The sequence below is a fragment of the Phalacrocorax carbo genome, chromosome 18 (assembly GCF_963921805.1).
Source record: "Phalacrocorax carbo chromosome 18, bPhaCar2.1, whole genome shotgun sequence".
Classification (NCBI taxonomy): domain Eukaryota; kingdom Metazoa; phylum Chordata; class Aves; order Suliformes; family Phalacrocoracidae; genus Phalacrocorax; species Phalacrocorax carbo.
Window position 1 is genome coordinate 12,722,841 of NC_087530.1, and position 26,393 is coordinate 12,749,233.

The following is a 26,393-nucleotide window of genomic DNA, read 5'->3' on the forward strand; positions in this document are numbered from 1 at the left end:
TTGGTCGCTGGAGCGGAAGGGGCGGGGCGCGGCGGCGGGGCGGGCTCGATGGCGGCGGCGGCGGCGGAGGCGCTTTCGCGGGTCGCGGACGTGGAGATCGACGACGGCGGCGTCTTCAAGTACGTGCTGGTGCGCGTGCGCGCGGCTGGCGGGCCCGGGAAGGACGTCGTGCGTGGCCATGGCTGGGCCGAGTACCACGGTGAGAGGCGCGGGGCACCGGCACCGCCGGCCGGACTCGGGGTCCCCGGGGTAGTCTCCGGGTGGGGGGGTCTTGTGGAGGGTCGGGATCCCCGGCAGGGTTGCGCCTGGAGCTCCACCCCGCCACGCCCGGGGCCCGGGGGTAACGAGGGAAGCGGCCGAGGCCGCCCCACGCCACTGCCCCCTCCACGGGCCGCGGCCGGGCCCGGCAGCTGGCATGGGGCTGACCCGGGCTGAGGCCCGACCCTGGGCCGTGGCTCCCACGGGGGGGTCCCCGCGCCCACCCAGGCCCCTTCCGTTCTCCCCCCGCCCCACGGCTCCCTCCCCCCGCAGCCGACCTCTACGAGCGGACGGCGCAGGAGCTGGCGCAGCAAGGCCTGGGCTGCGAGTGCCTGGGGGGCGGCCGCCTCTCCCACCGCCCCGAGGAGAGGAAGATCCATGTCTACGGGTACTCGGTGGTAAGCGAGGTGCCACGGGGGTGGCGGGGTCGGGGGGACCCACCCGTGGACGTGGCTTCTCCCTCCCAATGGCAGTACAAGTGCCTGTGCCAGTCCTGCTGCTCGTGGCTGAACAGGCACTGCATCCCCTCGGGAGCAGAAGGGCCAAGCCGGAGGGTGGCAGAGGGATGCCTGTGTCCCCTTGGTGCTCTTCTGTGTGCCCCAAGGAGGGTATCTGTGATACCGGTGCCAGTTTTCCCAGCTCTGGGTGGCAGTGTCTCCCTGCCTGGGTGCCGTTGCTGTCTGGCAGCTGGAGCCAGGCTGAGCTGCTCATGGTATGAGCCGCTGCCACAGGGGGATTGGAGCTGATCAGTCTTTCATAGACATGGGCTCAGTGGTGTCTTCCACTGCTTGGGGCTGCTGCCAGAGCCTCTGATTGCAGTGAGCCACCCCAGGGGTTTACTGAGCTCTCCCATGCATGGTAACCACCTCAGCTCTACTTCAGGACCCTCATTCCTCTACCAGGGCTTTGGGCGAGCAGACCACTCCGTGACTACAGAGAAGCTGAAGGCACAGTATCCGGACTACGAGATCACCTGGGCAGATGAAGGCTACTGACTTGCTCTGGCTGGGCATCAGCATCGGCACCAGCCTGGAGCTGGTGTGGCCACATCTGGCGTTGGGGTGGTGGCAGCAGGCTCCCCATGCTCGGCAGCGCTCTGGGCTCTCCTGCTTTTACTTTGTGTTGAACTCGTCCATTCTCCAGCCTCGCCATACTTCCCACGCACTGTGGGTGTTCCCCATCTCCCCAGCACAGCACAGCAAAGCCTTGGCGAAGCTGGTGGGTGCTCTGCCCCAGCCCTTCTGGTGGTGAGGGGGGTTTGTCCCACGTGTGTTATGTGAGAATTAAACACGTTGGGGAGTGCAGCTGCTTGTGTGGTCACACATTCATGGCAGGTGAGGAGAAAGTGATGGGTCCACCTGCCTGGTGGAGGGAAGGGCAGGGTGGTCCTGTGGGAAGGAGCATCCTCATCTCCTGCTGGGGGGAAGCCGAGCTGCCTGGGAGCGTGGTTTGGAAGAATACGCCTATTCTCACCCCAGCAGGTGGTCACACCTTGAGGAAGACCATCCTTGAGTTGAGCCCTCTGGATGGCCAGGACTGGCTCCCGCCCCTCAGTATTTCACTGGGAGACACTCTTGCACTTCCATGAGGAGCAGGGTGGGGAGACTGGAAAAAGCTGCTGGTGGGAGGAGATCTTAAGGGAGACATGCAGGTCAGGTTGGCCAGGTGGGTTGCTCAATCTCTGTCCCATACAAGGTTGGGGCTGAAGGACCCTCACCTCCCCTTGTCCCAGCCCTGTTTCACTTGTCGAGCCATGATCCTGTGTGCGCCCAGCTCCTGCCCAGCCGCTTTGCCTGCTGCTGCCGCCTCCCTGCCTTACCCTTTCAGGTGATGGTTCCTCTGTGCCTAGAGCAGTGCAGGGTTAGCACAACCTGCTAAAGCTCAGCCCCTGTGCCTGTGTCCTGCCCCAGACTCAAAAGGGAGATCATGATGGATGGGGATGAGCTTCATGGGCCAGGCTGGGGTGCAGGGCCTGCTGCCCAGCTGGTGGCTCGGGGCTGGAGCTCTGTCTCCTGCGGAGGATGATGCCTAAAGCCACCGCCAGCCTTGCAAGCTGGTGGAGGGGGAGGCAAGCTGGGGGCTAAGCCCAGGTACCCGAGGCATGCATGAGGTTACACTGGGCCTCTAGAAGAATAGCTCTGCTGTGCCTAGATCTTACTTCCTGCAAGGTGTTGACAGTCTCCCCCATGCCAGGGGTGAATGTCACCCAACAGTCATGCATGCGTGGGGTCTAATTCCCTACCATGAGAGCTGTTAAATGTTGAGCCTGGACATGTGGGGGCTGAGTGCCTTGCATTGTGCGAAGGGAAGCACAGCTTCCCTTTGAGTCACCAACTCAGAGCTTGGAGGCACCTTGGAGGTGGTCTAGTCCGGCCGCCTGCCCCAGCAGGGCCAGGCCCAGCAGGTTGCTCAGGGCTGAGCCTAGGTGGGTTTGGGGCATCTCCACAGATGGACACCTCACAGCAGCCTGGGCAACCTGCTCTGGTTTTCATGATTCTCACAGGAAGGAAGGTTTTTCTTAAGTGGTTTTTCATGTTCTTGCTTTGTTCTGTTGTCTCTTGTCCCTTAATGGGGCACTTGCTGCTCAGAAGAGGCTGGCTCCTTCCCATCAGGCCTTTATACACACGGGTGATGTTCCCCTGCACCTTCTCTTCTCCAGACTCAGCAGCTCCAGCTCTCTCAGCTTCTCCTTGCGGGAAGTCCAGTCCCTTCATCATCACAACCCCCAACTGGATCTGCTCCAGTATGCCCCCATATCTCTTATACCAGCGCCCAGTATGCCCCTGTGTTTCCCCAGTGCAGAGGGGAGGGATCAGACCTGCTGGAGATGCCCTGCCTATGGCGCCCAGGAGGTTGGTGGGTGCTTGGCTGTAGGCCACGATGCTGTCTCGTGGTCAGTTTGGTGCCTGCTGGGTTTCCAGACAGTAGGGGAAGGGCAGGGCTCCTGCCTGCAGGCAGTGCTGGCTGCAGGGTACCCTGGGAGGGCGCAGGGTTGCTGGCCTCTGGCTGCCCTTGCTTATGCTGGGGGAAGGAGCTGAACCCTGCGATTTACTGCATCTGATGCAATCATGCTGCAATCTGCTGTCCAAGGCCGTCGGCTAGGAGGGGAGAAACCTCCGCACTCAGCCTTCAGCAATGGGGGCCCCCCTCCAGGCACAGGGGCTGCTGGCAGCGGAGGCAGGAGAGCTCCCTGGGACAGTGCCAACACCCACAAGCCCTGGCAGCAGCTCCCCCTGGCCAAGTGGGGAAACAGAGGCAGGGCAGTAGTTGCCGTTATCAGGCAGCTCTGGTGGTGTCATGGCTGCTGAGCCATGCTCCTTCCAGGCTGAATGGACTGTCCCTAGGGCTCTGCCAGGGTTGTTCTCCCCTAAGAGTGAGCTGGTTGTGACCCTAGAGCCATGCCCCTTTGCCCTGTGGCAGTCTTGAGCTGGGTGCTGAGATGCTTCTGCCAGGCAGAGCGGTGCAGGCAGGGGTGGAGGCTGTCTCCTGCTGATGGTACCTCTGGGGCCCCAGGGCCAGGGGCTGCCTGCTGGGGCTGAGGAACAGGGTACTGGCTGGGGAGAGGCAGCTGTGAGCCTGGAGGAGTGCTGCAGGCAGCCTGCCAGGCTTTGCCCTGGGCACCCTCCCAAAGTGGCTGCTGCACAGACCACACATGGCAGCGGGAGTGTGGGGCTGCCGGGCTGCTCTGCCTGGACTGGGCAGGCTGAGACCACCCTCCGACCGGCCATCGGCATGTTTCTGGGGACTGCCCCAGTGGGTCCCTGGGGCTGGGCTGTACTGGAGCCCCAGCTTTTGGCAAAGCCAGCTGAGCTGGGTGCTGGGACAGGCTGCTCCTTGAAGTCTCCAGACAGCCAAAGTTTTGTTCTGAATTCAAAGCCCCAACATCTTCATGGCTAAGTGCTCCCCCCAGTCCTATGGATCCATGCCTGCTGCAGTTCACCGTTGCATCATGACCCATTTTTACCTTTCCTGCCTTGGGGGTTGCTCCTTGCACTCCATTTCCACTGCCCCCCAACACAGCTGCCCTCCCTAGCTGGGGTGCAACATGCTGCCAGCCTGTACCCTGCACCCAAAGGCTCTCCTACTGCTTATGCTCAGGGACTGTTTCTCCCTGTGGTTATGCATGATACAGCTCCGGCGGCTGGCACACCACAGCCCCCATGGCCCTGGCAGAGGTGCCAGCTTCTCCAAGTCTGGCAGCATCACAGTCTTGCCAGGAAGAAGTGGCCTTTTCCCTTGCTGAGCCAGTGTGTGCCACCAGACTCTGCGAGTGGGCTGTGTCCTGGTCAGAGTGGCACCCAGCATCTCGGCACGGTTGGAGAATGGGGACTGAAGAAGAGGGGTTTGGTGGGGAAAAGCAGCCGAAAGTCTCCTGGGGACGCACAGCAGTGCCAGATGCCAGGACCGTGGTGACCTGTCCCAGCCCAGCAAACCACCTCACCATAAACCCCGCTGCTGAGGCTGGGAAGCTGATAACGGCGGGGCTGAAGTCCAGCACAGGGCAGGTCCTGGGGAGCAGATTCCAGCCCTGGGCGTGCAGCGTGGCCTCCCTCGTCAGCCCTGTGCCTCTGCTGACTCTGTTTCACCCTTGCTTTGGCCCGGAGGTTGAGATGGCCAGGCTGGTGGTGCTCGCCTTCCTGCTGCTGCCAGGTGAGCTCTCTGCCAACATGGGGGTCGTGCTGCAGAGAGGGAAGGGGCCGTGGTGCTGCCTGCTTCAGTCCCCAGCATGGGGTCCGATGGGGATTGCTGCACCCGCCAGCTTTGGCAGGGCTGTGCTACTCTGGGGGTGCTGGAACAGATACAACCCAGGAAAACCCTCCTCTGGGCTCCGGCATCAAAGGTCAGCCTGGGATTCCACAGGGAAGTGCGTGCCGGAGGCACCAGCACTGGGCTGGGTATTGCCAATGGCTTTGCTCAGCATAGGGAGGGAAATGCCCAAATTCTCCTGTTTCCCCCAAAATGGGGGCTGAGACTTGGAGCAGGGGTGTGAAATACTAGTCTGGAGGGTCAGTGCCCCAGCCCTGGCGGGCTCTGGCATCCTGAGTGTGAGCGGGAGTGGGGCTGGTGGTGGGAGATGGCAAAGCAGGAGATGTGGGAAGTGGGGGGTTCTGGGGCAGTGGCGGCAAGTCCTGTCCAAGGGACGATGCTGCTGGGAGCTCAGCGCTCCCCCCAGCACGGTCCCAAACTGGGGAGGGCAGATAAATGTCACCGGCAGACCACGTGTGCCCTCTGTCACCTGCCATGGGCACCGTGCCCAGAAACTCGCCGGGTTTTTAGCCAAGTTATCTCTCCCATAGCTGGGACCATCCTCCCTGGTGGGTCCACGGTCATCAACAGCTGCAGCAGCGCAGCTGAGTGGCTCTGCGACTTCATCTGCGACTGCAGCGCCTGCTCTGATGAGAACAAGTGTGGTGGGTGCCCAGCCCCCCCAATCCCCAGCCCCACTCCCAGTCCCTGCTCCTGGGTGGGAGCAGGCAATGGAGCTGGGGGCACCATGGGTGCAGGTCCCTAGGGTGGGTGCAGGGTGCTGTGGTGGGTGCTGGTGCCAAGGGTAGGTGCAGGACCCCATCATCGGTGAAGGTCCCCCAGGTAGGCACAGGTCACCGGAGTGGGTGGAGATCCCCAGGCTGGACACAGGTCACCTGGATGAGTGGAGGTCCCCCGGCTGGGTGCAGGACCCCAGGGTATGTACACACCTACCCAGGTGGGCAGAGGTCCCTGGGGTGGGTGTAGGACCCCAGCATGAGTGTAGGTCCCCCGGCTGGGCGCAGGTCCCCAGGGTGGACCCAGCCCTGCCCTGACACCCCATCTACCTGCTCTCAGGGTACTTGCGGGGCTCAGCCGCACTGGGCACCCCCTTCACCTGTGATTTTGAGGAAGGCGACTGTGGCTGGCAGGACGTGAGCACCTCGGCTTACAGATGGGTGCGGGGCCAGGCCAGCCCGGCCATGAGGGGCATGGGGCTCCACTCAGACCACACCATGGGCACCGACCTGGGTAAGCGGGAGCTTCTTGGCCGCTGATCAAGCTCTGGGCACCCACGGCACTGCACCTCTGGGCCATGGGTGCCCTGAAGCCAGGGTGCCAGGACACCCGTTCTTGTAGGGTGCAGGAGACAGAGCAGACCCATGCTGGAGCAGGAGCAGAGCTGGCTGCAGCACCAGTGCCATCCCATGGGGCTGCAGCCCCCACTCTGCTCTCTGCCCTCCCCAGGGTGGTTCATGGTGACCGTGTTCCCCCCGGCAAAGGCCACAGCCACGGCCTGGCTCAGGTCACCGGTGATGCGGGAAGCAGCTGCCACGTGTGAGATCAGGGCCTGGTACCACCTCTCAGGAAGCGGTGAGGGTGCCCATGATGGGCACAGATGAGCCTTGGGGTACCGGGCACAGGGAAGCAACAGTGAGGGGCAATGGGGAGGGATGGGACTACCTGCCCCTATGGCAGGGGCAGAGCCACTGGCACCTCAGGATGGCTCCTTGCCACCCTGCTTGCCTCTTCCATGCTCCACAAGCAGATCTGGTACAACCCAGGGGTCTCATCTCCAGTCCCCAGCGCTGGTAGGGCTCGGTTCATCCCCATGGGTACCCTGGGATGCTCAGTGCCGAGGGCTGCATTTTGGGGCTCCCCACAGGGCTCAACCAGACAGAGCAGCCGGTGCTGCGCCTGGCCATGGTGTACAGGGACGAGGTGGTGGGGCTGTGGCAGAGCCCTGAGCACAGAGGCGAGGGCTGGCACCAGCTGGTTGCCTACACAGGCCGGATCAACGAGCAGTTCCAGGTGAGACAAGGCCATGTCAATACCTGGGCACCAACCCCATGAACAGGGGTCAAAGGAGCAGTTCCAGGTGATGCACCATGAGCCAAGGATGCCCGGGAAGCTCAGGCTATCCCTGTTCTCATCGGCAGCTCATCTTCTCCCTGACAAAACCACCCACATGCAGGGCAGAGCTGGCACTCGATGACATCATCTTCAGGAACTGTGGCTTGCAGGGTGAGTCCCTCATCCACTGGGATGAGATGGGATCCCCAGGGAACTTGGTTTGGGCTTTGCACACTGCTGCCTGCTGTGTCTTGGGGACACCTTTCCCTGGCCAGGGCATGGAGCAGGTAGCAAAAGCCTGTCCCTCAAGCAGCCCAAGGAAGGATGTGGGGGGAGCCCAGCACATGCTGAGGTCCCTGCAGGGCCAGCCCTGTGCTGATCGCATGTCCCACCGCCTCAGAACCCAGGCAAGAGGTCTGCAGGGTGGGAGAGAACAACTGCCGCCGGGGGTCCTGCCTGGCACAGCACCGCTTCTGCGACGGCACTGATGACTGCGGGGATGGTTCAGACGAGGATGTAACACAGTGCAGTGAGCATTCCTGTCCCCGGGGAGGGGGTCCTGCCCCCTGGCCCCCCGACCATACAGAGGGGCTGAGGATCTGCCCTTGGCAGGGCAAAGCAAGGCTGTGGGGCCGGCAGGGTTCACCCCAGCTGTGCCCATGGCTGTGCAGCTGCAGGGGTAAAATCACCCTGAGGGTTTTGTGGCAGGGTCAGCCCGTCACAGGGATCTCCCTGGGTCACTCTGCTCTCCTTCCCTCTCTGCAGAGCCCTTCATCCACTGCTCCTTTGAGGAAGGTCTTGGCATCTGGAAGGCAGAGGTTGGGCAGCCAGCGTGGGAAAGGAACACGAGCCTGAACCTGGGGACCGCGTACAGCATCCCCACCCGGGACCACAGCAATAACAGCAGGGCAGGTACATGGCTGGGCACTGTCACCCCAAGGGAGCCCCACTGTGGGTCCTTGGGGCATCACTGGCCCTGGGGTGGACGTGCCCTCCAGCCCCTCAAGTAACCCACATGTGGGCTCGGCCTAAGGCTGTGCTGGAAAAACAGCATCTTGCACCCACATGCCTGCTTGGCACCACTCAGCCCCTTCCCGGTGTCTCCCGCAGGTTTTTTCCTCCACGTGGGCAGTGCCTCAGCCACGGGGGCCAGTGGTACGGCACAGCTGAGCAGTCCCACTTTCCAGGCCACCAACTCCTGCTCCGTGAGTCACGGCTGGGACCCCGTGTCACAGCCTGCATGGGCATGGCCCCACATGGGGCTGGGGCTGTGACTGGCCCTTTGCTGGAAATGGGCAGTGGATTTTGGGGGGTGGTTTGGTGGCATCTCCAGTGCCCCTTGGGAGCTCTGAGCTGCTCCAGCCCCACCTTTGCGAGCATCCTGTGGGGTGGCAGCTGTGCCATGGGGTGCAGGGGCCTCCGTGCCCCTGCCCTGAGGCTTTGGTGCTTGCGCACCCCCCTCCCCATCCCCAGCTCGTGCTGTACTGCTACCTCCATGGCTCTGCCACCAGCAGCCTCAGCATCTCCTATGTGACCAAATCAAGCAAGCACCTGGTGAGAGAGAGGATGGGCGACCTGGGCAGCTGCTGGGTCCGGGAGAGAGTGCACTTCAATGTGACGGAGAGCTTCAAGGTCAGTTGGCGCTGTGCTGGGGCAAGCTGGGCTGCCTGGGGTGAGGGGCACAGGGCTGCCCCAGAGAGGGCACAGGGCCACCCCCAGTATGCACCCATGGGACCAGGGTAGGAGTCGAAATGGGAATCGGACACCAGAGCTGAGTCTCCTGGTGCTGGCATGTGTCCCTGTGCCCACACCTCCAAATCCCACTACTAGTGCCCCCAGCCCATGGACCATCCCACTGGAAGGGGGAGGGGGAAGGTGTCTTCATCCATCCCATGTCACCCCATACCTTCCCACTGTCCTGTTTGCTGTCCCCCACAGCCACCCATACAACTTGACCCCTTCTGAGCTGGCCCTGAAGGGCATCCCAGTGGCCTCCTGAGGGCACCCAGAGAGCACCCCTGGGCAGCCACAGGCCATGGCTGTGTGCAGGGGCAGCACCATCACCCCAAACCCACATGGCCCTGCCCGCCCCACCCCACACCCCACTTCCAGCCACAGCATCACCCCGGCTCCCACTGAGCCCCTTCCTGGGGGAAGCACGTGTTGGCCGATCACAGGAACTGACCCTCAGCTGTCCCATCTCATGGCTCCTCAGTGTCCCCCCTGCCCCGCTGCATCACCCATCCCCTCCATGCTGTGCAAGACCCTGTGTTGATGATGCTGGTGTGGCGCTTCCCTGCAGGTGCTGATCGAGGGGGTGGCCAGCGGCACTGGGACCGTGGCCATCGATGACCTGATCCTGTCTCCGGGCTGCATGCAGGAGCAGGGTGAGCCAGTGGGTGGCTTTTCCCCCCCCGCTCTGGTGTGGCCAGTGGTCTCCACGTGTCTTGTGCCCATGGCCCCATCCATAAAGGACCCACCGCAGGGTCTGTCTGTCCCTCTGGTCCTCACGGTGACCATCCTGGGCGTAGCATGGGAAGCTGAGGCTCCCTTGCTGGGGCTCACAGCTTGGGTTGCGTGGGCTCCTCGTCTTGCAGCTGTGACACTCCAGCCCCTGTGCCAAAACCTCCTGCCCGAGCCCTGTCACACAGGCAGTATCATCAACCCCCTCTGTCCCCTTTGGTGGCAGTGGGCAGGACAGGGATAGGGCTGGGGGAAACAGAGAGCTAGGGAGATGGGCAGGGACAGGGGACTGTGGTTTGAAGGGGTGATGCAGATGATGCTACCAGGCCCTCTCACGACTGCTCTCCATCCTGGGGTGTTTCACCGTCAGAGAAGCCTACAATTACACTGCTGAGTCATGCGGGTGCCAGCCCCTGCCCAGCTGAGGAGGTGACCTGCGACAGCGGGAGATGTATCAGTGCGGAGCTGGTCTGCGACTTTGCCAAGACATGCAAGGACAGCTCTGATGAGAAGCACTGTGGTGAGAGCCATGGGCAGGCAGCTGGCTTCCCAGTAGCCAAGCGGCAGAGGGGACCAGGGCAGGGTGACCCGGGCACCCCTTGGCTGGCACAGCTGGGGTACATGGGTGCCCGTGTGGCTGCTGGGAAGCGTGGTGGCCTGGCGGGGCTGAGCCTGGGCTTTTGCAGGATCAACCACCTTTGAGACGGGGGCTGGGGGCTGGCACGATGTTAGTGTGGGGCGGCTGCGCTGGGGCGTGCAGAAGGCCACCAAACCTGCTGACACCTTCCTCACAGGTGAGGCTGTTCCCACTACTGAGATGATGCTTTTTGGTCCCCAGAACTGTGGGGACTCCCAGGGTGCAGGGACTCCCCGCTCCCTCCCGACCAGGGTGGGTGGGTGCCGCCAGGGGAAGGGTCGGGGTGATGCCCAGGCAGGGTGCTGGGCTGGGTGTGCTGCCAGTGATGCAGCGACCCTGCCCTGAATTCTCAAGGTGTTTCCTTGCCCAGGGAATTTCCTGGCCCTCCAGGCAGGAGAAGGACAAATGGTGGCTGCTGCAAAGGCACACACACCTATGTTGGGCCCCTCTGGCCCTGCCTGCGCCATGGAGATGAGCTACCGCATCCACAGCAGCCCCCAAGGTAACCCCAGTGCCCTGGGGTGCTCTGCCTGCTTTCCTGCCCAAACCTGGGGTGTCTTGCCTGCTCCCTGCCTGCTTTTGCTGCCTCTCTCAGCTCTGCTCTGCCCCATCACACCATCCTGGAGCTGGGATGTCCCTGTCCCTGTCCCCTGTGGCTGTGGGCTGGGTGGCTGCCAGGGCCCTGGGGGGCTCCCAGGATGCGGCTGGGGGCTGCTGACCCCTGCAGCCTCCTCACCACCTCTTGTACCCAGGCTTCCTGGCTGTCAGCATCGTGGATCACAGCACTGGCACCACCCACCTGGCCTGGCACATGCCAGGGCACGGCAGCGCAGCAGGGGGACACATCCGCATCCCGCTGGGGGAGAGGCCAAGGCCCTTCCAGGTGCGCCTGGTGGCACAGGGGCCAGCCCGGGTGGGTGCTGGCAGGGCAGTGCCAGTGCCACGAGGCACCCCGGGGCTCACTGCTGCCACGCCACCCCCAGGTTGAGCTGCAGGGGCTGGTGGATCTGGATCTGCAGGACCCGGTGAGCGCCGCCATTGACAACGTGACGTTAGTGCAGTGCCACCCTGATGTGGTGCCACTGGAGGCCACAGGTATGGCCAGGGGTCTGCAGGCAGGGAGGGTGCCCATGGGCAGGAGGGGACCCTGGCCCCCCACCTGCAGATATGGATGCTGCTCCGCAGGGGCTGCTTGGTGACCGTCACCTTGTCCCCAGCCCAGGGACAGGACCTACCATGGTGCAGAAGCCATGGGGCCAGTGCTGAGTATGCATCCTGTCCCTGGGCATCTGCATGGGTTGGACTTGGGGAGTGGGGTGGGGGAGCAGAGGGAAAGGGACATTTTGGGGACCTGTTTGTTTTTGGGGTGCCTTATCCCCCCTCCCTTGCCATGGTTGCCTCTCTCCGGCCAGAGCTGTCCTGCAACTTCGAGAGGGGCATGTGCGGCTGGTACCAGGATCAGTCCAGTGACTTCAAATGGGTCTGTGGCACAGGGCAGGGGCAGGGCTTTGACCACACCACTGGCTCAGGTAAGGGCCTGGCTCCTCTCCCAGGGACCCCAGGCAGCCCAGGGGACCCCACAGCCTCCTGTGCCCAGGGCCAGGACATGACCTCTGCACTCCAAGCAGCCCCATGCCTGTGGGGCGAGCTCAGCCACAGTAGCCCAGGGACACCAGATCCAGGACTGGGGTGTGGGTGATGTGGGCGCAGCTTGGAAAATCCACGTCCATGTCCCCTCCACTCTGGCTGTCCCTCACACTCAGGCTACTTCTTGGCTGCGGACCCCTCTGCACCGTGGAGCCATGGGCAGCGGGCACAGCTCATCACCTATCGCCAGGAGCCTGCTGCCACCCCACGCTGCCTCGCCTTCTGGTACCGCCTGGCTGGCCCGCAGATCGGTACGCAGCCTCCCGGGGATGCCTCAGATGGGCTCCACTCCCCTGGCGATAGCGGGGTCCCCAGTGGGTGCAGGACAGCTGGCCAACACTCCCCTCTGCCCAGGCACCCTGAACGTCAAGATGCAGCTGGAGGGAGCAGAGGAGAGAGTGCTGTGGACCCGGCAGGGGACCCAAGGCAGCATCTGGCACCAGGGATGGGCAACGCTGCCGGCCACGGGCCAGCAGCAGTACCGGGTAAGGGCCAGGTGCCCCCTGTGCCACCAAGCACCAGCAGGATGCAGAGCCATCCGACACTGCTGCCTCGGTGGCAGGTGGTCTTCGAGGCCCTGCGGGACAGGTTCCTGGGGGACATGGCGCTGGACGACTTGACACTGACAGCAGGGCCCTGCGGGGCAGAGCTCTCCTGCTCCTTCGAGGCAGACACCTGTGGGCTGGCAGCCAGTGGGCAGCACACCTGGCTGCGGCAGAACAACAGCACCGGCACCACTGCTGGCCCCCTGGCTGACCACACCACCGGCACTGCCGCAGGTATTTGGGCCACAGCTTCCCTGGCCTCTGGTGGAGCCCTGCTGCCTGCCCTGCCTGCCCTCTAACCCTGGGGCTCCCCAAACTGGGGGGGCTCCCCATCCTGGGGGGAATCCCCAGTCTGGGGGGAGGGGGCTCCCCAGCCCCTGCAGTCCCCTGGAGCCCCTCTGAGAAGGGCCAGGTGGGGATCATGGCACAGGGGCTTCTCTCCCCCCAGGCCATTATATGGTAGTGAGCACGGGCAGGGGCTCCCTGCCTGCAGGCCATGCAGCTGCCCTCACCTCCCAGCCCTACAAGCCCTCCACACCCACCCAGTGCCTGGCATTCTGGTACCAGCTGAGCGCCGGGACCCCAGGTGAGTGCCAGGAACCCAAAGAAGTCCCCGGGGGCACCTCTGGGTGGGTAGGGGTTCTGACATGGCACAGCCCTGGACCCCTCCTCCATGGCGGGGGCCCTGGGCAGGCTCCCTCGGTGTCTTTGTGGAGCAGAGTGGTGTGCGGAGGAAGGTGATGAGTGTGAGCACCATGGAGGGGGATGCCTGGCATCGCGGCCACGTGACCCTCCAGCCAGATGGGGTCTGGCAGGTGAGACGGGGCAGGGTGCCAGGGACCGCATGGTGGGGAGGGGGACAGACAGGGGACGACAAGGGATGCACAGTGGCTACCAGCCTCAGAATGCTGCCCTGTCCACCCCTCCGGCAGGTGATATTTGAGGTGGTGGGAGCTGGGGGTGACCACGGGTACATCGCATTGGATGATCTGCACGTATCAGGTGGAGCCTGCCCCAAGCCAGGTGAGAGCCCCATGCTGTGGGGACACTGTGGACTGGCCGGGGGAGATGGGCACCCCATGGGAGCCCACAGCCATAGGGATGGGGACAGCCCGTCCCATCCATCATAGCTCTGCTGTGACTGCTGGGCACCCTGCTCCTGCCCTGAGCTTGGCCTGGCCCAAAGCTGAGGACAGTGGGGAGTGGGCTGGGGGCTGCCCCCCGATCCAGATGCCCCATCTCCCACTGGGCAGTGCAGGGCAGTAGGTGCCTGCAGTGCTGGGTGCATCACAGCCCTCCTTTCCTCCCAGCGTCCTGTGACTTCGAGTTGGACACGTGTGGCTGGAGCAGCCCCTCAGACCCACACCTGCACAGCTTTGCCTGGGGCTGGAAGAGCGGGGTACCCCTTGCCAAGTACCCTGGCCCCGAGCAGGATCACACCCTGGGCACAAGGCATGGTAGGAGACACCCATCCCTCCCAGGGCACCCTGGCATTGCTGGAGGGAGGAAAAGGAGCTGGGAATGGATGAGGTCACCAATGAATATCCCCCCCACAGTGCATCCCAGGGGGCTGGCTCCACAGCATTGCCATCCCCTCCTTGCCCGAGAGGGACGGCTCGGTCCCAAAGGCTATCAGTCAGGAGTGGGGCTGGGGTAGGGAGGTGCAGTCCTCCGGGCCCTGCTCTGGGCATTTTGGGAGGGAACAAGACACATGTTGGGCTGCAGAACTGGGGGGACACCCTGCGCTCTGTCCCTGCCCATCCAGGTCACTATGTGCACTTTGACACCAGCGTGCTGGGCCTGAGGGGCACCACTGCCCAGCTGGAGAGCCAGCATCTGCCGCCTGCTGCTGACGCCTGCCTGCAATTCTGGTACCACTTGGACATCCCGGAGCACCTCTGTAAGCACTGCAGGGGCAGGGAGGCGGCGCTGTCCCTGGGCAGAGTGTCATGAGCCCACGATGGGAGCCGGGGGGCTCAGTAGGGGCTGCAAACCCCCTCCCCACACACGGGACCATGGACACTCTGGTTTGGCTCCAGCCGGGCAGTGGGGATGGCCCATTCCCACCATGTACTGCCATCCCAGCAGAGGATGGCATGGCCAGGAGGGCCTGTGGCTCTCAAGGGGCTCTGTGTGGCCACTGATGCTGGCGTGCCTGTCCCCCTCCATGTTGCAGCCAGTGGGGAGCTGCGGGTGATGCTGCGCAGTGCATCGGGGCAGCACACGGTGTGGAGCGTGGTGGGGCACCAGAGCTGGGGCTGGCAGGGCAGTGTGGTGCCTGTGCAGAGCCCCAGCGAGTTCCAGGTGAGTGAGATGGCCCTGGAGAAGAGGATGCCCTACGGAGGTGTGGGGTCCCCTCCCCGTACATCACTCCCCCACACCGCACCTTCCCCTGCAGATCATCTTTGAGATCACCACACAGAGGTGGCCGACGGAGGGGACGGTTGCGCTGGACGACATTGTGTACAGTGCCACGGGGGGCTGCCGTTCCAGTCTGGAGGTGTCTGTGGAAGGTGCAGGACCAGTTCTGGCTGTGAAAGGTCAACCCGGTGCCACTTGGGGTGCTGGCACTTGAGGCTGGGGCTGGAGCCAGCTCTCCTGGGTGGTGAGTCAAGCCTGGCAGCATCTCCTCTCCCTGCAGAGAAATCCTCCGGCAGCTTTGTGGCAGAGGTAGTGCTCAGTCTTCTCCTGGCCATTATCATTCTGGTGCTGGTGGCTGCTGGAGGCTGGTACTGGCTGAAGCGGCGAGGGCTGGCGAGTGGGACACCGGCAGAGACCAGTGCTCCCCAGGGCTTTGACAACATCACTTTTCGAGATGTAAGGCCAGGGGTGAAGGACCCTCCCGCTTGCCCCTAACTGCGCCAAAACATTTTCCTAAAAGCTCAGCAAATCCCAGCAGAGCCTGCACTCTGTCAACACTCAAGGAGGTGCAAAGGGCTCTGCTTCTTATCTGGTTGTGAGCAAACAAGCGACCCCCAAGCTGTAGGACTGACCTAGAACTGCTGCTGCTGCCATCAGGGAGTTGCTCCAGAAAGAGCTGAGGCTGTGATCCTCCTCCCCAGAGCCCTGCAGGGAGCAGGTCATGCAAACACTGCTCATCCTCTTCAAGCCCGCAACTTAAAACCATGAGAGGCAGTTTAAGCTACAGTTTCCTTTGATGGGTTTGGTGTCACGTGGTCCCCAGAAGAGCCACAAGCCCTAGGACCAACCCCAAATGAGGATGTGGAGCCCCCCCCCAGCCATGCTGAGGGGTTTGGTTCCTCTGCTGGGGTCGTGGTGGGCCAGCACACGGGTTCTCCCCTCTGCAGCCTGGAAGAAGTCCTTGTATTTCAAATTAGACACAGCCTACACTTAACTGTAACCAATTCCTGTTCTCCCTCCTTTACAGGACAAGGTCATTATATCTCCAGTGCCAACAGAGGGGGATGAGGATTGAAATAAGCCAGCAGCAGTAATTGCCTCCTCACAGCTGTGAGGTGTACACAGGGCTGAGCATCCATCCAGCAAAGCCTCACACTCCAGCGGCCGCCTCTCAGCGTGTGACATCAGGCAGTGGGGAGCTGCCACGGGCACTCACCCCAAGGTGCCAGCCCCACAGAGGGACATGCCTCTGTCTCCACTGCCTCCAAGCACTCGGAAAAGCGTTGTTGTCTTTTGTAACACAGACTTTCTGCACCAAGATGTAGTGATGTGCCCATGCTTTGACAGGCGCTGTCAGCAGGAGTTTCTCGCAGCAGCTGTCCTCACCCGAGCAGGGTCCTGGCTGTGGAAGGGGGCAAAGTGCACAGTCCTGGCCACCCCAGGGCTGGGCAGATCAGCAGGTGCTACCTGGAGCAGGAGCCCCTTCCCACACCCATGATTAAGCACAAGAACTCCCAGGGCACAGAGCCACCATGAGGAAGCCGGGGGGGCTGGGAGGGCAGGGGGTAGAGGAGGGGCACCATCCAGCATGCTTCCAGGCAGAGAACAGTCCTGGCCCCACTGTATGGGTGCCCGCCTACCGCAGGACTGCCCATATGCTTTTCAATAGCTCTTGATAATTTGCATTTAAATGTCATTGGGAAAAGAAAAATGTTCCCAAGGTACAGGCTGGGCTCAGGGCCAGGGTGCCCACACCTGCACCCAAGGCCACCCTAAGCTCAGGACCCCTTTCTTCCCCCATAGCTTTCAAAACTTAATTTAATACTGTGCAACCCCTAAGCAGCCCATGGCCAAAGCGGCCACCCAAGTACAACAGCAGACGGACTGGTTCAGCCCCTGTGCAGGTGATCCGCCGCACAAGCATCCTGCTCTCCTCAAACCCCCGGAGCTCATCCGGAGGGGCTCAGGGCATCCTGCTTGTCGACCAAAGCCTGTTTTTCCTCTTGCCCTGCCACAGACAACTCTCCCTTCAATTCTGTCCCACTTAGATTACACCACAGTCACATCGAGCACCATCCCTACAGCTCCACCACTGCACTGTCCTGGCAGTGCCCTGCAGGAATGAACCCCCAGCAAAGCTGTGCTCATGCAAGCTGGGTAATGGCAGAGGTGAGAGGTAAGGAGTGCTCTGGCTTCACAGAACGCCTCCCCATCTGCCTTGCTCTGTGGAGCTCAAGAGACTCCACTCACCTCCACACAAGATAAAACTACATCATTGATTTCATCGCCGGGCTGCAAGCCAAAGCTGCAGCCCTCACCAACAGGCAAAGGAGTGGAGCAGCTGGGAAGGCTGGGACAGCACCAGCCGTTACCCCAGACACTCCAGGTAGTCCCACTAACTGCACTCCCAGAAGAGCGAGCGTGCTGCAGCTCCAGTCACACCCAACTACAAAAATTTACTACCAGCTGGCAAACATGCAGAAACTACCCTGTGCAACTGAAGGGTATCAAACTTTATTATAGATCTCTTTAAAACAGGCTGGAAGGAACAAATATTTTTGCCATTGTGATGCAGTGACTGAGTCATTTCAAATGCAGACACTGATCAACCCCCAACTCTCCCTAATTATTTATATATAATATATCCCACCCATTCCCCAAATTGTTCCAATTAAAGGATCACATTTCAGACCATCCCAAGTGTCTTAACATTAGCTGCTTCTAAACACCAAGACGCACAAGTTTTCTGGCAAATCAGATGCAGTATTTTTTTTTGGTTTAGTTCCTCAATCTCTGGAAAGGAGGAAGGAAAAACAAAATCAGGAAAATCGCGCCTTTTTACAGCAGGTACAGATTCGGCAGATTTCCCCCCAAAGCAAGTCTGAAACCCTCTTGTCCAGCTTGGCAAAACGAAGAGAGATTCTGGTGGCTAAGGAGAACCAGCCAGACAAGATCAGTCTGAACAAACTGATTTCGAGGCTTTGTTGTCATTTCCCTTTGGGGCCAGTTTCCAGCGGTTTTCCAATATCCTTCCCACGCAGTTTAAGGCCTGGAGTAAGACAAAGGAGACAACCACCATCAGCTGCCATCAGCACTTGATCATTTACCGAATAGATCTGAGGAAATCAAGTTTCGCTATAAGGAAGAGAACATCCAAAAATGAGGGCAGGGAACCAGAGTCAGGGAGAATCCTACTGTAGTTTCTAGGAGCACCAGACTAGTTTCAGACAAAGCTCCAATTCTTGCCTGTGCACCAACTATCTTCCTAGAAAATGGTATCTGAACTGGCCTAGGAGAGTAGCATCGACACTGGTGGCTGCAAGACACTTTCCCAAGTATAACCAGGCCTTCATGAGTCTCAGTTCGTTGTTGATTTTGGAGGGACAGCATGCAGGGCCTGTCACCAGGACATAGCCCCACTCATGAAGAACAAAGAACATGAGCTTTGAGTTCTGATTTCAGTCAGCAGATCCAAGTTTTATCAGAACACGGATTAATGACTCCCCACCCACAATAACCTACAGCCAGCAACTGATCCTGATGAGGAAACTGTGAGTAACGGAAACCAAAACATCCCTCCCAGGCACTGAAAACATTATCACTATTTTTGAAGTCTCCTTTCTTAACTCACCAATGGCTCTTTCAATCTTGCCCATAACCTGGTTATTGGGGATTGCTCTTCCTGATTCGTAGTCAGCAATAACCTGTGGTTTTTCATTGATTTTCTAAAAAGAAAAAAGTAGTCTCAAACACTGGCTCCATACACAGCAAACAATCAGCACCAACCCCCCAGCGCTCACACAGGTAAGTAACAGCCTCTAATTATGCCAGATCAGAAGACAAAGTGCTACTTCCAAGCTTACTTCATCACTGTTACTGCCTCCCTCCACTATTTGAGTGTCACAGCAATGGTGACACCCATCCTGGACAGACTTCTATTTCCCTCAGCCTCCCAGGAACAGCAGTAACACTACGTATTGCTGTTCCTTAAGACAGCAGTGAGCTTCTGAACACTGTGTCAGACCCAGATGGTACAAAAAAGCCTCATGTCAGTACTGAGTTGATGGGAGGAAAAATAAAAAAAGCCTCCTACCAGCTCACCAGCCGCAGCAATGCTCCATCTCCAAGCAAGTGTTCAAAGGCTGCACAGAAACCCCCAAAACATTTCCTACATAACTAATATTGCCTGGAGACCAGATATTGGAGATGTTGTGTTCACCAAACTTCCTGCTCATGATATCATCCCACCCCACCTGCCCACAAGGGGACAGGAAAAGTGTCCACCTTCGCCTCAAGGTGCCTAAATCTGCCTCAGGAGAGCGGGAGCAGAGGCCAGCGGGCCCCAGGCCATACTCACGGTGGCCAAGTCCTTCTGTGTCATGCCCTTGCTCTGTCGGCCCTGCTGGATCACTTTGCCCACCTCCAGGGGAACTCTGTCATGGTGCAGCTCTTCTGTTTCTCGGTCGAGCTTGGCCGTGTTCTTTGTAATAAAGTGTTGTTTGTTTTGGCCTGCTGCCCCTATCATTCAAAGCAAGGACAAAAAAAAAACCCCAACAAACCCAAAATAAACAAAGGACAGAAAAAACCCCAAGGCTCAGAGCTGCGCCAAAAAGTATCAAAGTGCTTTTCCTAAGCGCTCGGCTGCCCAGGATCCCACGGAGCTTTCAAGACTTCAATATACCAACATCAGCACTGATCTCAACCAGATCCTGCCCACTACAGGTCAGAGGACATGTTATCTTAATCCTGTTAATGCTGGTGTCTAAACACAGCCATGCAGAGCTCTCCCCTTTCTTGACTTCACATCTGAACTTCACGCCAGATAGGCTAAATTTTGCTATTGCTCAGGGATTTAATATTCAGACTTTACCCCAGGCACACGTTTATGCTACAGCGTGGAGAGGTTAATATTTGAACTTGCACATTGTTTGCTCAGGTATGAGGCAGCATGAATAAGTGGCTTTTAATCAATTTTCTGATGCCTTTCACATGTAAACTGTAACCCTACTTAGCTTTCCTGAAAGCCTGAGACTCAGACACATGCTACTTGTTTTGCCTCACTTTAGTTACAGTGAACTGTAAGTTTTTAAACTTTAAGTCACAGTTTGAATGCTTTCTCTCAAATTAGTCTCTGACATTCAGTCTCTTGATAAAGCTGACTAAACCTCGTTCAAGGACCACCTATTTATTTACTTCCAGCTATCATAATCTCATCCCTACAGTGAGAGAACCTGAGAATTTACATGGGACAGGAAACAGGGAATTTTAAAAGAGCAACACCACAGGAAGATAAGCAGACATTGAAACCCTTAGGAATATGTTATCAACAAGAAAAACAAGCTGAAAAAATTGGCAGTTTAAGTTTCATGGTCACAAAGGCTCTTCCAAGAGCTTTGCAGCCTCAAGATACTAACGTTCCTGTTGACATTTTTATTTATATTCGCTCTGATGCCAGACACCGGCCAGCGCTCCGCTCTGGGCAACCAGAAGCTCGAAGGCGGCTACAGGGGAGGGCCCCCCGCGTCCCCGGGGCGCTGCCCGCCCTCCCCAGCGCGCCCCACTTTTCCCAGGTCTCTGTGGCACCGGTCAGGACGGCCCTTGGCTTAGCAGGGGTGCTGCCTTCGGCCCCCTCCCGGCGCCGCTCCGGGGGCGGCGGGGGGCCCAGCCACCGCACGGCCGCGGGATACCCACACTTCTTGGAGGTCTCCACGTCCTCTCCGCGCCGCTGCGCCGCCAAGATCGCCTGGGGAGAGCAAAGGTGCCGCGATGAGCGCTCCGCCGGCCCCGCCGCCCCCGCACACGGCCCGGGCCCCGCACACGGCCCGGGCCCCGCACACGGCCCGGGCCCCGCCGTTTCCCTCCCGCTGACCTGCTTGGACTTGGCCTGGGCCGCGCTCGGGCCCTTCTTGCGCAGCACAGTGACGGTGTCCCAGTCACTCTCCGCCATGGCACCGACACCGACCCCGCCCGCCGCCGCCCCAGGGACGCACCCGCCGCCTCGGGGGCGCAGCCCAACGCCCGCCCCCTGGAAGGCGGAGCCCGCCTCCTAGCCCGTCGATAGGGCAGCACGCACGCCCTTCAGAAAAGACGACCTCTCATTAGCTTGGAGAGGCACGATGGCAGCGGGCGGGGCCTCGGGGCGCCTCAATAGACTTCGGGATAATGGCGCTCCAGGCGTGACGCAGTTGCTCGTAATAGGCACAGAAACCTAGCAATCAGGCTGCTCGCTATTCAATTGGCTGGTGTACACAGGAGGCTGGAGGCGGGCAGGCACGCGCCTATGCACTCCGAGAGGGTGCGGTCACTGCCAATAACCTAGTGCCCAGAACGGATTGGCTTAGTCCGCGGTGCTGTCAGAATCGCTGACCAATAGTCGTACCCGCCTGGGCAGAGCCGGGCATGCGCCGTGGCGGTGGTTCGCGGCGGGGCCGGATGGCACGCTCTGGTTGCTGGCGGCCACCGGGAGGCTGCGGCAGGACGCTGAGGACCCGCGGGGGCGGGCGGCGCGGTCCCTTCCGCCACCGGTGGAGCCGCCACGCCGCGCCTGCGCACGGGGCTTCCCTTGGGCCTCTCGCAGGGCGGAGCGGGAGCCGCGCCCCGCCTCCTACCCCGCCCCCGCGGCGCAGGTCGCGGCGCTTCGGCCGCTTGGCGGAAAAATTCCGCGGTTCGCGTCCGTGTTTGTAGAAAACCCGCGTAAGGCCGCGGGTGAGAGGAGGGGTGTGCCTCTGGGGGGCATCCGGGAGACAACAAAACCCCTCCGCTCTGCGCCTGAGTCGCCCGAGAAGTTCCGCAGTAAAGGCAGGAAAACCCGAACCTCTCGCCCCCGTCATTTCTGAAATACGGGCGCGGGGCGGCCCGGCGGGAGGTACAAATCCTTGGCACTGCTTTTGCTCCTCGTAGCAGAGGGCAGGGGAGCGGCCGGGTTCCAGCGCGCGTTGCTCGGAAATCGGGCGCCCAGAGAGCACGGGGGATTCCCCTCCGCCCCGGCAGGCCCTGGCCTCCGTCCCCGCCACGTGCTCGGCGCCGGCTGCCCAGGACACTTGGGAGAGGCTAGTGCTGGGGCTTGAAGCGGAACGTTAATGAGGTGCGTTACTCTGCGTTGCAAGACTCGCTCCTCCAGCCCTGCGACGGCAGCTGGAGGGTTGCAACAGCAGGTTCAGTCGGAGCAGCCCCGCGCGGTTCCCGACCTGCCGCTGGCGCTTCAGGTGAGACGCTGGCGGTTCCCTGCCTCTGTGGGAACAGCACGCCCTGCCCTTGGCGCTGCTGCCAGGGCCACAGTTCATTCAGGAAACGGAGAAGGGGCTTTTCTTTGCCGAATTACATAATCCAGCCAAGAACTTCAGCAATGTAGAGGTTTGCGTACCCGCTTTCGCAGACAAGTGCAGCTGTGCCAGGGAAAGGGAGGCCGCAGCGGAGTGAGCGAAGCAGTTCCAATGTGGACACACAGCGTGGCTCATCCCAGAGAGGGCTGAATTGCGGCGTTCCCAGCGCCGACATGTGCTCGGGGATGCGCCTTGTCCCCAGCGCCCCGGCCCCCGGGGGAGTCCCTGGAATCACTCGCCCTGGCCCTGCGGGGAGCGCTTCACCTCAGTTGGTGCCTGAGCAGCACATGGGCCCCGCACAAAGGGCTCGGTGCCTCCCCGGGCTCACCGGCAGCACCAGGCCACAGCGAGCTGCCCGCGCTCGCCTCCCTCCTCTGGCCCACTCTGCTCCTGTGCTGTCCTTGCAGCCGGGGTCACCGGGAGAGACACCTGGGCCAGCCACTGCACCAGGGGTTGCACCTGACTGGTCGTGCCTGCTTCTGACCGGGGAGGATTTCCCCGGCGCTGGGTGAATTCCCTGTGCGGTGAGAGCGAGACCTTCCCTACCCCACCGGCGCAGGAGGCGGTAAAGCCCCGAAGCCTCCGCGCCGCCTCGTCGTGAGCGCAGGGAGGGCACCGGCAGCCCCCAGCGTGTGAGCTGAGCTGGGGGGACACGCAGGCTGTGGAGCCTGAGCGAAAAAACCTGCCACTGTGACCTTTTGCTGAGCGAGTTCCCCTGCGAAAAGCACCTCGCGCTGACCTCACCGCCGCGTGGCAAGTAGCTGTGGTTCCCCAGTAATTTTTTTTTTTTTTTAACAATTAAACCGAAACCCGCCTGCCACCACCCGTCCTTCCCGGCGCCTCCGGCGTCCACTTTCCCTCTGAGCGGGTGCCGCGGGACGTGGGGTGGCCATGGCGCTCTGCACGCAGGTAAGCAAGCGCCCAGTGCCACCCAAAATGGCCAAAGGCATCTTAAATCACCCCTCTGGGGCCGGGGGCTCACGCCAGGCTGATCCCCGTGGGCCAGGGGCTTCTCGCCACAGCCTGACCCGGCTCTGGTGGGTGAGGGGGGTAATGGCAGGAGGGTGGCCATCCCCGCAGGGTGAGACCCTGGGGTGGGGAGTCAGGGTTCCCTCAGTGAGGGTGCCCAGGGTGCACCACTGTCCCTCTGCCTCCCCCAGCGCAGGCACAGCGGGGATGAAGGGGTCCCAGGGGGCTGGGCCCCTTCCCAGCAGGGGGGGCCTGAGGCAGGGATATGGTGGGGGCAATGGGGGGGCAGCAGGGGGGTGATGTTGGGGGATAAGTGGTATGTCGGGGTGATGGGAGGTGACTGTGTGAGGGGGTGACATGGGAGAGGCAATGCTGTGTGTGTGGGTGACTGGGAGTGCTGAGGAGAGGTGACGCTGGAGGGGGCCTGAGGAAGTCACTGCGGGAGAGGTGACTGTGGGGGTGACTGGAGTCGTAATGGGGCGTCTGGCGGTGATGGGTAGGTGCCGGTGTGGGGGTGCCTGTGGGGTGACGGGTAGGTGCCGGTGTGGTGGTGTCTGGTGGGGTGTCAGGAGTGGGTGGCGGTGTGGGGGTGCCTGGGGGGTGACGGGTAGGTGCCGGTGTGGTGGTGTCTGGAGTAGGTGCCGGTGTGGTGGTGTCTGGTGGGGTGTCAGGAGTGGGTGCCGGTGTGGGGGTGCCTGGGGGGCGTCAGGAGTGGGTGCCGGTGTGGGGGTGCCTGGGGGGTGACGGGTAGGTGCCGGTGTGGTGGTGTCTGGTGGGGTGTCAGGAGTGGGTGCCGGTGTGGGGGTGCCTGGGGGGTGTCAGGAGTGGGTGCCGGTGTGGGGGTGCCTGGGGGGTGTCAGGAGTGGGTGCCGGTGTGGGGGTGCCTGGGGGGTGTCAGGAGTGGGTGCCGGTGTGGGGGTGCCTGGGGGGTGACGGGTAGGTGCCAGTGTGGTGGTGTCAGGAGTAGGTGCCGGTGTGGGGGTGCCTGTGGGGTGACGGGTAGGTGCCGGTGTGGTGGTGTCTGGTGGGGTGTCAGGAGTGGGTGCCGGTGTGGGGGTGCCTGGGGGGCGTCAGGAGTAGGTGCCGGTGTGGGGGTGTCAGGAGTAGGTGCCGGTGTGGGGGTGCCTGTGGGGTGACGGGTAGGTGCCAGTGTGGGGGTGTCAGGAGTAGGTGCCGGTGTGGGGGTGCCTGTGGGGTGACGGGTAGGTGCCGGTGTGGTGGTGTCTGGTGGGGTGTCAGGAGTGGGTGCTGGTGTGGGGGTGCCTGGGGGGTGTCAGGAGTGGGTGGCGGTGTGGGGGTGCCTGGGGGGCGTCAGGAGTGGGTGCCGGTGTGGGGGTGCCTGGGGGGTGTCAGGAGTGGGTGCCGGTGTGGGGGTGCCTGGGGGGTGACGGGTAGGTGCCAGTGTGGTGGTGTCAGGAGTAGGTGCCGGTGTGGGGGTGCCTGGGGGGTGACGGGTAGGTGCCGGTGTGGTGGTGTCAGGAGTAGGTGCCGGTGTGGGGGTGCCTGTGGGGTGACGGGTAGGTGCCGGTGTGGTGGTGTCTGGTGGGGTGTCAGGAGTGGGTGGCGGTGTGGGGGTGCCTGGGGGGCGTCAGGAGTGGGTGCCGGTGTGGGGGTGCCTGGGGGTGACGGGTAGGTGCCGGTGTGGTGGTGTCTGGTGGGGTGTCAGGAGTGGGTGCCGGTGTGGGGGTGCCTGGGGGGTGTCAGGAGTGGGTGCCGGTGTGGGGGTGCCTGGGGGGTGACGGGTAGGTGCCGGTGTGGTGGTGTCAGGAGTAGGTGCTGGTGTGGGGGTGCCTGGGGGTGACGGGTAGGTGCCGGTGTGGGGGTGCCTGGGGGTGACGGGTAGGTGACGCTCTGGGGGTGTCGGGGCGGTGACAGGGGTAGGTGATGCTGTGGGGTGTCGGAGGGTGGGGCTTGGCCGTGACGCAGACGCCGCTGGCCCCGCCCCAGGCCGGCCCGTCGCGAGGCGGGACCGTTGCTAGGCACCGACGCGGCCGGGGGGCGTGGCCCGGCGGGGCGTGCCACACGTGTCCGGTGGGTGGGGCCTGGTGGCGCTTCCGGTGCGGGGCGCGGACGGAGGCGGCCGGTGAGCGCTGTGTTGTCCCCCGGTACCGGGTCACGGGGGTCGGCGGGGCCGGGGGCCGCCGGTGGGCCGAGCCGAGCCGGTGGCTGGTGGACGGGCCTTTCCCCGTGCGGCGGCGACCCGGGCCTCGCTCCGCCTTGAGCCCGGACCGGGCGCGGCCCCTCCTCGCGGCGGGCGGGCCGAGGCGCTCGGGGGGGAGCGGGGCGGGGCCGACTCGGTCTCTCCCCGGTCACGGTGGTGCCGGGAGGCGCTGCCGCCGCTTGGCAGCCTGGGGGCGGTTCCGCCCCGCGAGGGTTGGGGCTGCAGCGGGGCCGGCGGTGACGGGGGCTCCCGGAGCCCCGAGGCCCGGCCCGGCCCGCGGGGGCAGGCGGCGCCCGGGCCTCCCGCCCGCTTCACGTTCCCCGTTGTGGTCCCCGGGCCTCCCGGGAAGCGCGGGTGTCTGCGGCCGTAAAGACAACTTGGCGGGGAACCGCCAGCCTTGGCGCAGCTGAAAAACTGCGTTTGCATTGAAGACCTGGTTACATACACGCAGCACGGGCTGCAGGCCGCAGCCGGCCGGCGCGGCTCCCGCTGCCGGCGGGAATCGGTTGTGGAAGGGGATCTTCCCCGCGGCTGTCCTCGCCGTCTGCGTTCTGGGCTCGCTTTATCGGCTTCAACAAACCCCGGTACAGGCAGAAGCTGGACGTTACCTGCCTCGCTGCTCCCTCCGCTGCGCTGGCTTGAAGGAAATACCTGGATGTTCACCGTGATGTGTTTTCAGTGGCTGTGGGATGTAGTTGCAGGGCGTGAAGGCAGGAGATGCATCTTTAGATCATCAAAGTGATCAAAGCAGATGCATTTAATTATTTTTCTCCTTTCTGATTTGCCTGTGCCTCTCAAATCTTTGTTTTCCAGCCCTCTGGAGAGCCCTGTATGCCCACCTGGGCATTGTCAGTAAGTCCGGGCTCTGCTGTGTGCACAGCATCCCCCTGTGGCCCCAGGAACTGCTGGCTCTGGGCAGTTATGGTTCTTTCTGACAGATGTGAAAACAAGTGGTGGTAACCTGTGGTTGCCTCACTCGGTGCTTGCAGGTTTTTGGTGGACTGAGGTGACTTATTTGTATTCTTGATCAGCTTTAGGATGTTTTTTTACCTTGTTTTGGGGTCAGAAACCTTGATTTCTCTGGATAGGCTGCATTTCAACAAACTTGGACAGGAATTTTAGTGAGGTCTGTCCACTCTGTCTTTTTGTTCTGGGTTTAATTCTAAAATTAACTGTAAAGTTTCCTTCCATATTTTTAACTAGGTGGAGGC

At 61.8% G+C, this 26,393-nt stretch overlaps 4 protein-coding genes across 12 annotated transcripts in view; 3 read left to right on the forward strand and 1 right to left on the reverse strand.

Moving 5' to 3' along the window:
• Positions 1-15: 15 nt before the first annotated feature.
• On the forward strand, positions 16-1,562 carry PHPT1 (phosphohistidine phosphatase 1). Of its 2 annotated transcripts, none has more exons than XM_064468724.1 (3): positions 16-119; positions 532-656; positions 1,161-1,562. In XM_064468724.1, the coding sequence occupies exons 1-3, from the start codon at positions 49-51 to the stop codon at positions 1,241-1,243; spliced, it is 279 nt and encodes a 92-aa protein (XP_064324794.1). In that variant the 5' UTR covers positions 16-48; the 3' UTR covers positions 1,244-1,562. The 2 variants fall into 2 exon arrangements, with proteins under 2 accessions (XP_064324794.1, XP_064324793.1); XM_064468723.1 differs by having other exon boundaries at positions 21-199.
• A 3,003-nt stretch (positions 1,563-4,565) lies between these two features.
• On the forward strand, positions 4,566-16,048 carry MAMDC4 (MAM domain containing 4). Of its 2 annotated transcripts, XM_064468455.1 has the most exons (29): positions 4,566-4,908; positions 5,556-5,669; positions 6,082-6,255; positions 6,472-6,597; positions 6,890-7,035; positions 7,164-7,248; positions 7,478-7,606; positions 7,843-7,989; positions 8,188-8,282; positions 8,551-8,709; positions 9,380-9,464; positions 9,911-10,060; positions 10,227-10,334; positions 10,548-10,679; positions 10,930-11,060; positions 11,161-11,272; positions 11,590-11,706; positions 11,941-12,075; positions 12,179-12,309; positions 12,387-12,603; positions 12,818-12,955; positions 13,063-13,184; positions 13,302-13,392; positions 13,680-13,826; positions 14,135-14,269; positions 14,546-14,673; positions 14,768-14,882; positions 15,011-15,186; positions 15,758-16,048. In XM_064468455.1, the coding sequence occupies exons 1-29, from the start codon at positions 4,581-4,583 to the stop codon at positions 15,803-15,805; spliced, it is 3,921 nt and encodes a 1,306-aa protein (XP_064324525.1). In that variant the 5' UTR covers positions 4,566-4,580; the 3' UTR covers positions 15,806-16,048. The 2 variants fall into 2 exon arrangements, with proteins under 2 accessions (XP_064324525.1, XP_064324526.1); XM_064468456.1 differs by lacking the exon at positions 12,818-12,955.
• A 1,174-nt stretch (positions 16,049-17,222) lies between these two features.
• On the reverse strand, positions 17,223-20,760 carry EDF1 (endothelial differentiation related factor 1). Its single transcript, XM_064468471.1, has 5 exons — positions 20,600-20,760; positions 20,422-20,473; positions 19,088-19,248; positions 18,362-18,455; positions 17,223-17,779 (listed from the first exon to the last, which is right to left on the reverse strand). Exons 1-5 carry the CDS (start codon positions 20,675-20,677, stop codon positions 17,718-17,720), a joined length of 447 nt encoding a protein of 148 aa, XP_064324541.1. The 5' UTR covers positions 20,678-20,760; the 3' UTR covers positions 17,223-17,717.
• A 368-nt stretch (positions 20,761-21,128) lies between these two features.
• Positions 21,129-26,393, forward strand: part of TRAF2 (TNF receptor associated factor 2) — a 29,589-nt gene continuing 24,324 nt past the window's right edge. Inside the window, exon 1 of one of the 7 annotated variants that reach the window (XR_010375619.1) lies at positions 21,129-21,935. Coding sequence is in view for 4 of the 7 variants with exons in the window: in XM_064468461.1 (XP_064324531.1) it covers positions 21,810-21,935 (126 nt within the window). In the remaining 3 variants the exon portion in view is untranslated. The other 6 variants (XM_064468461.1, XM_064468465.1, XM_064468462.1 and 3 more) reach the window with 6 other exon arrangements.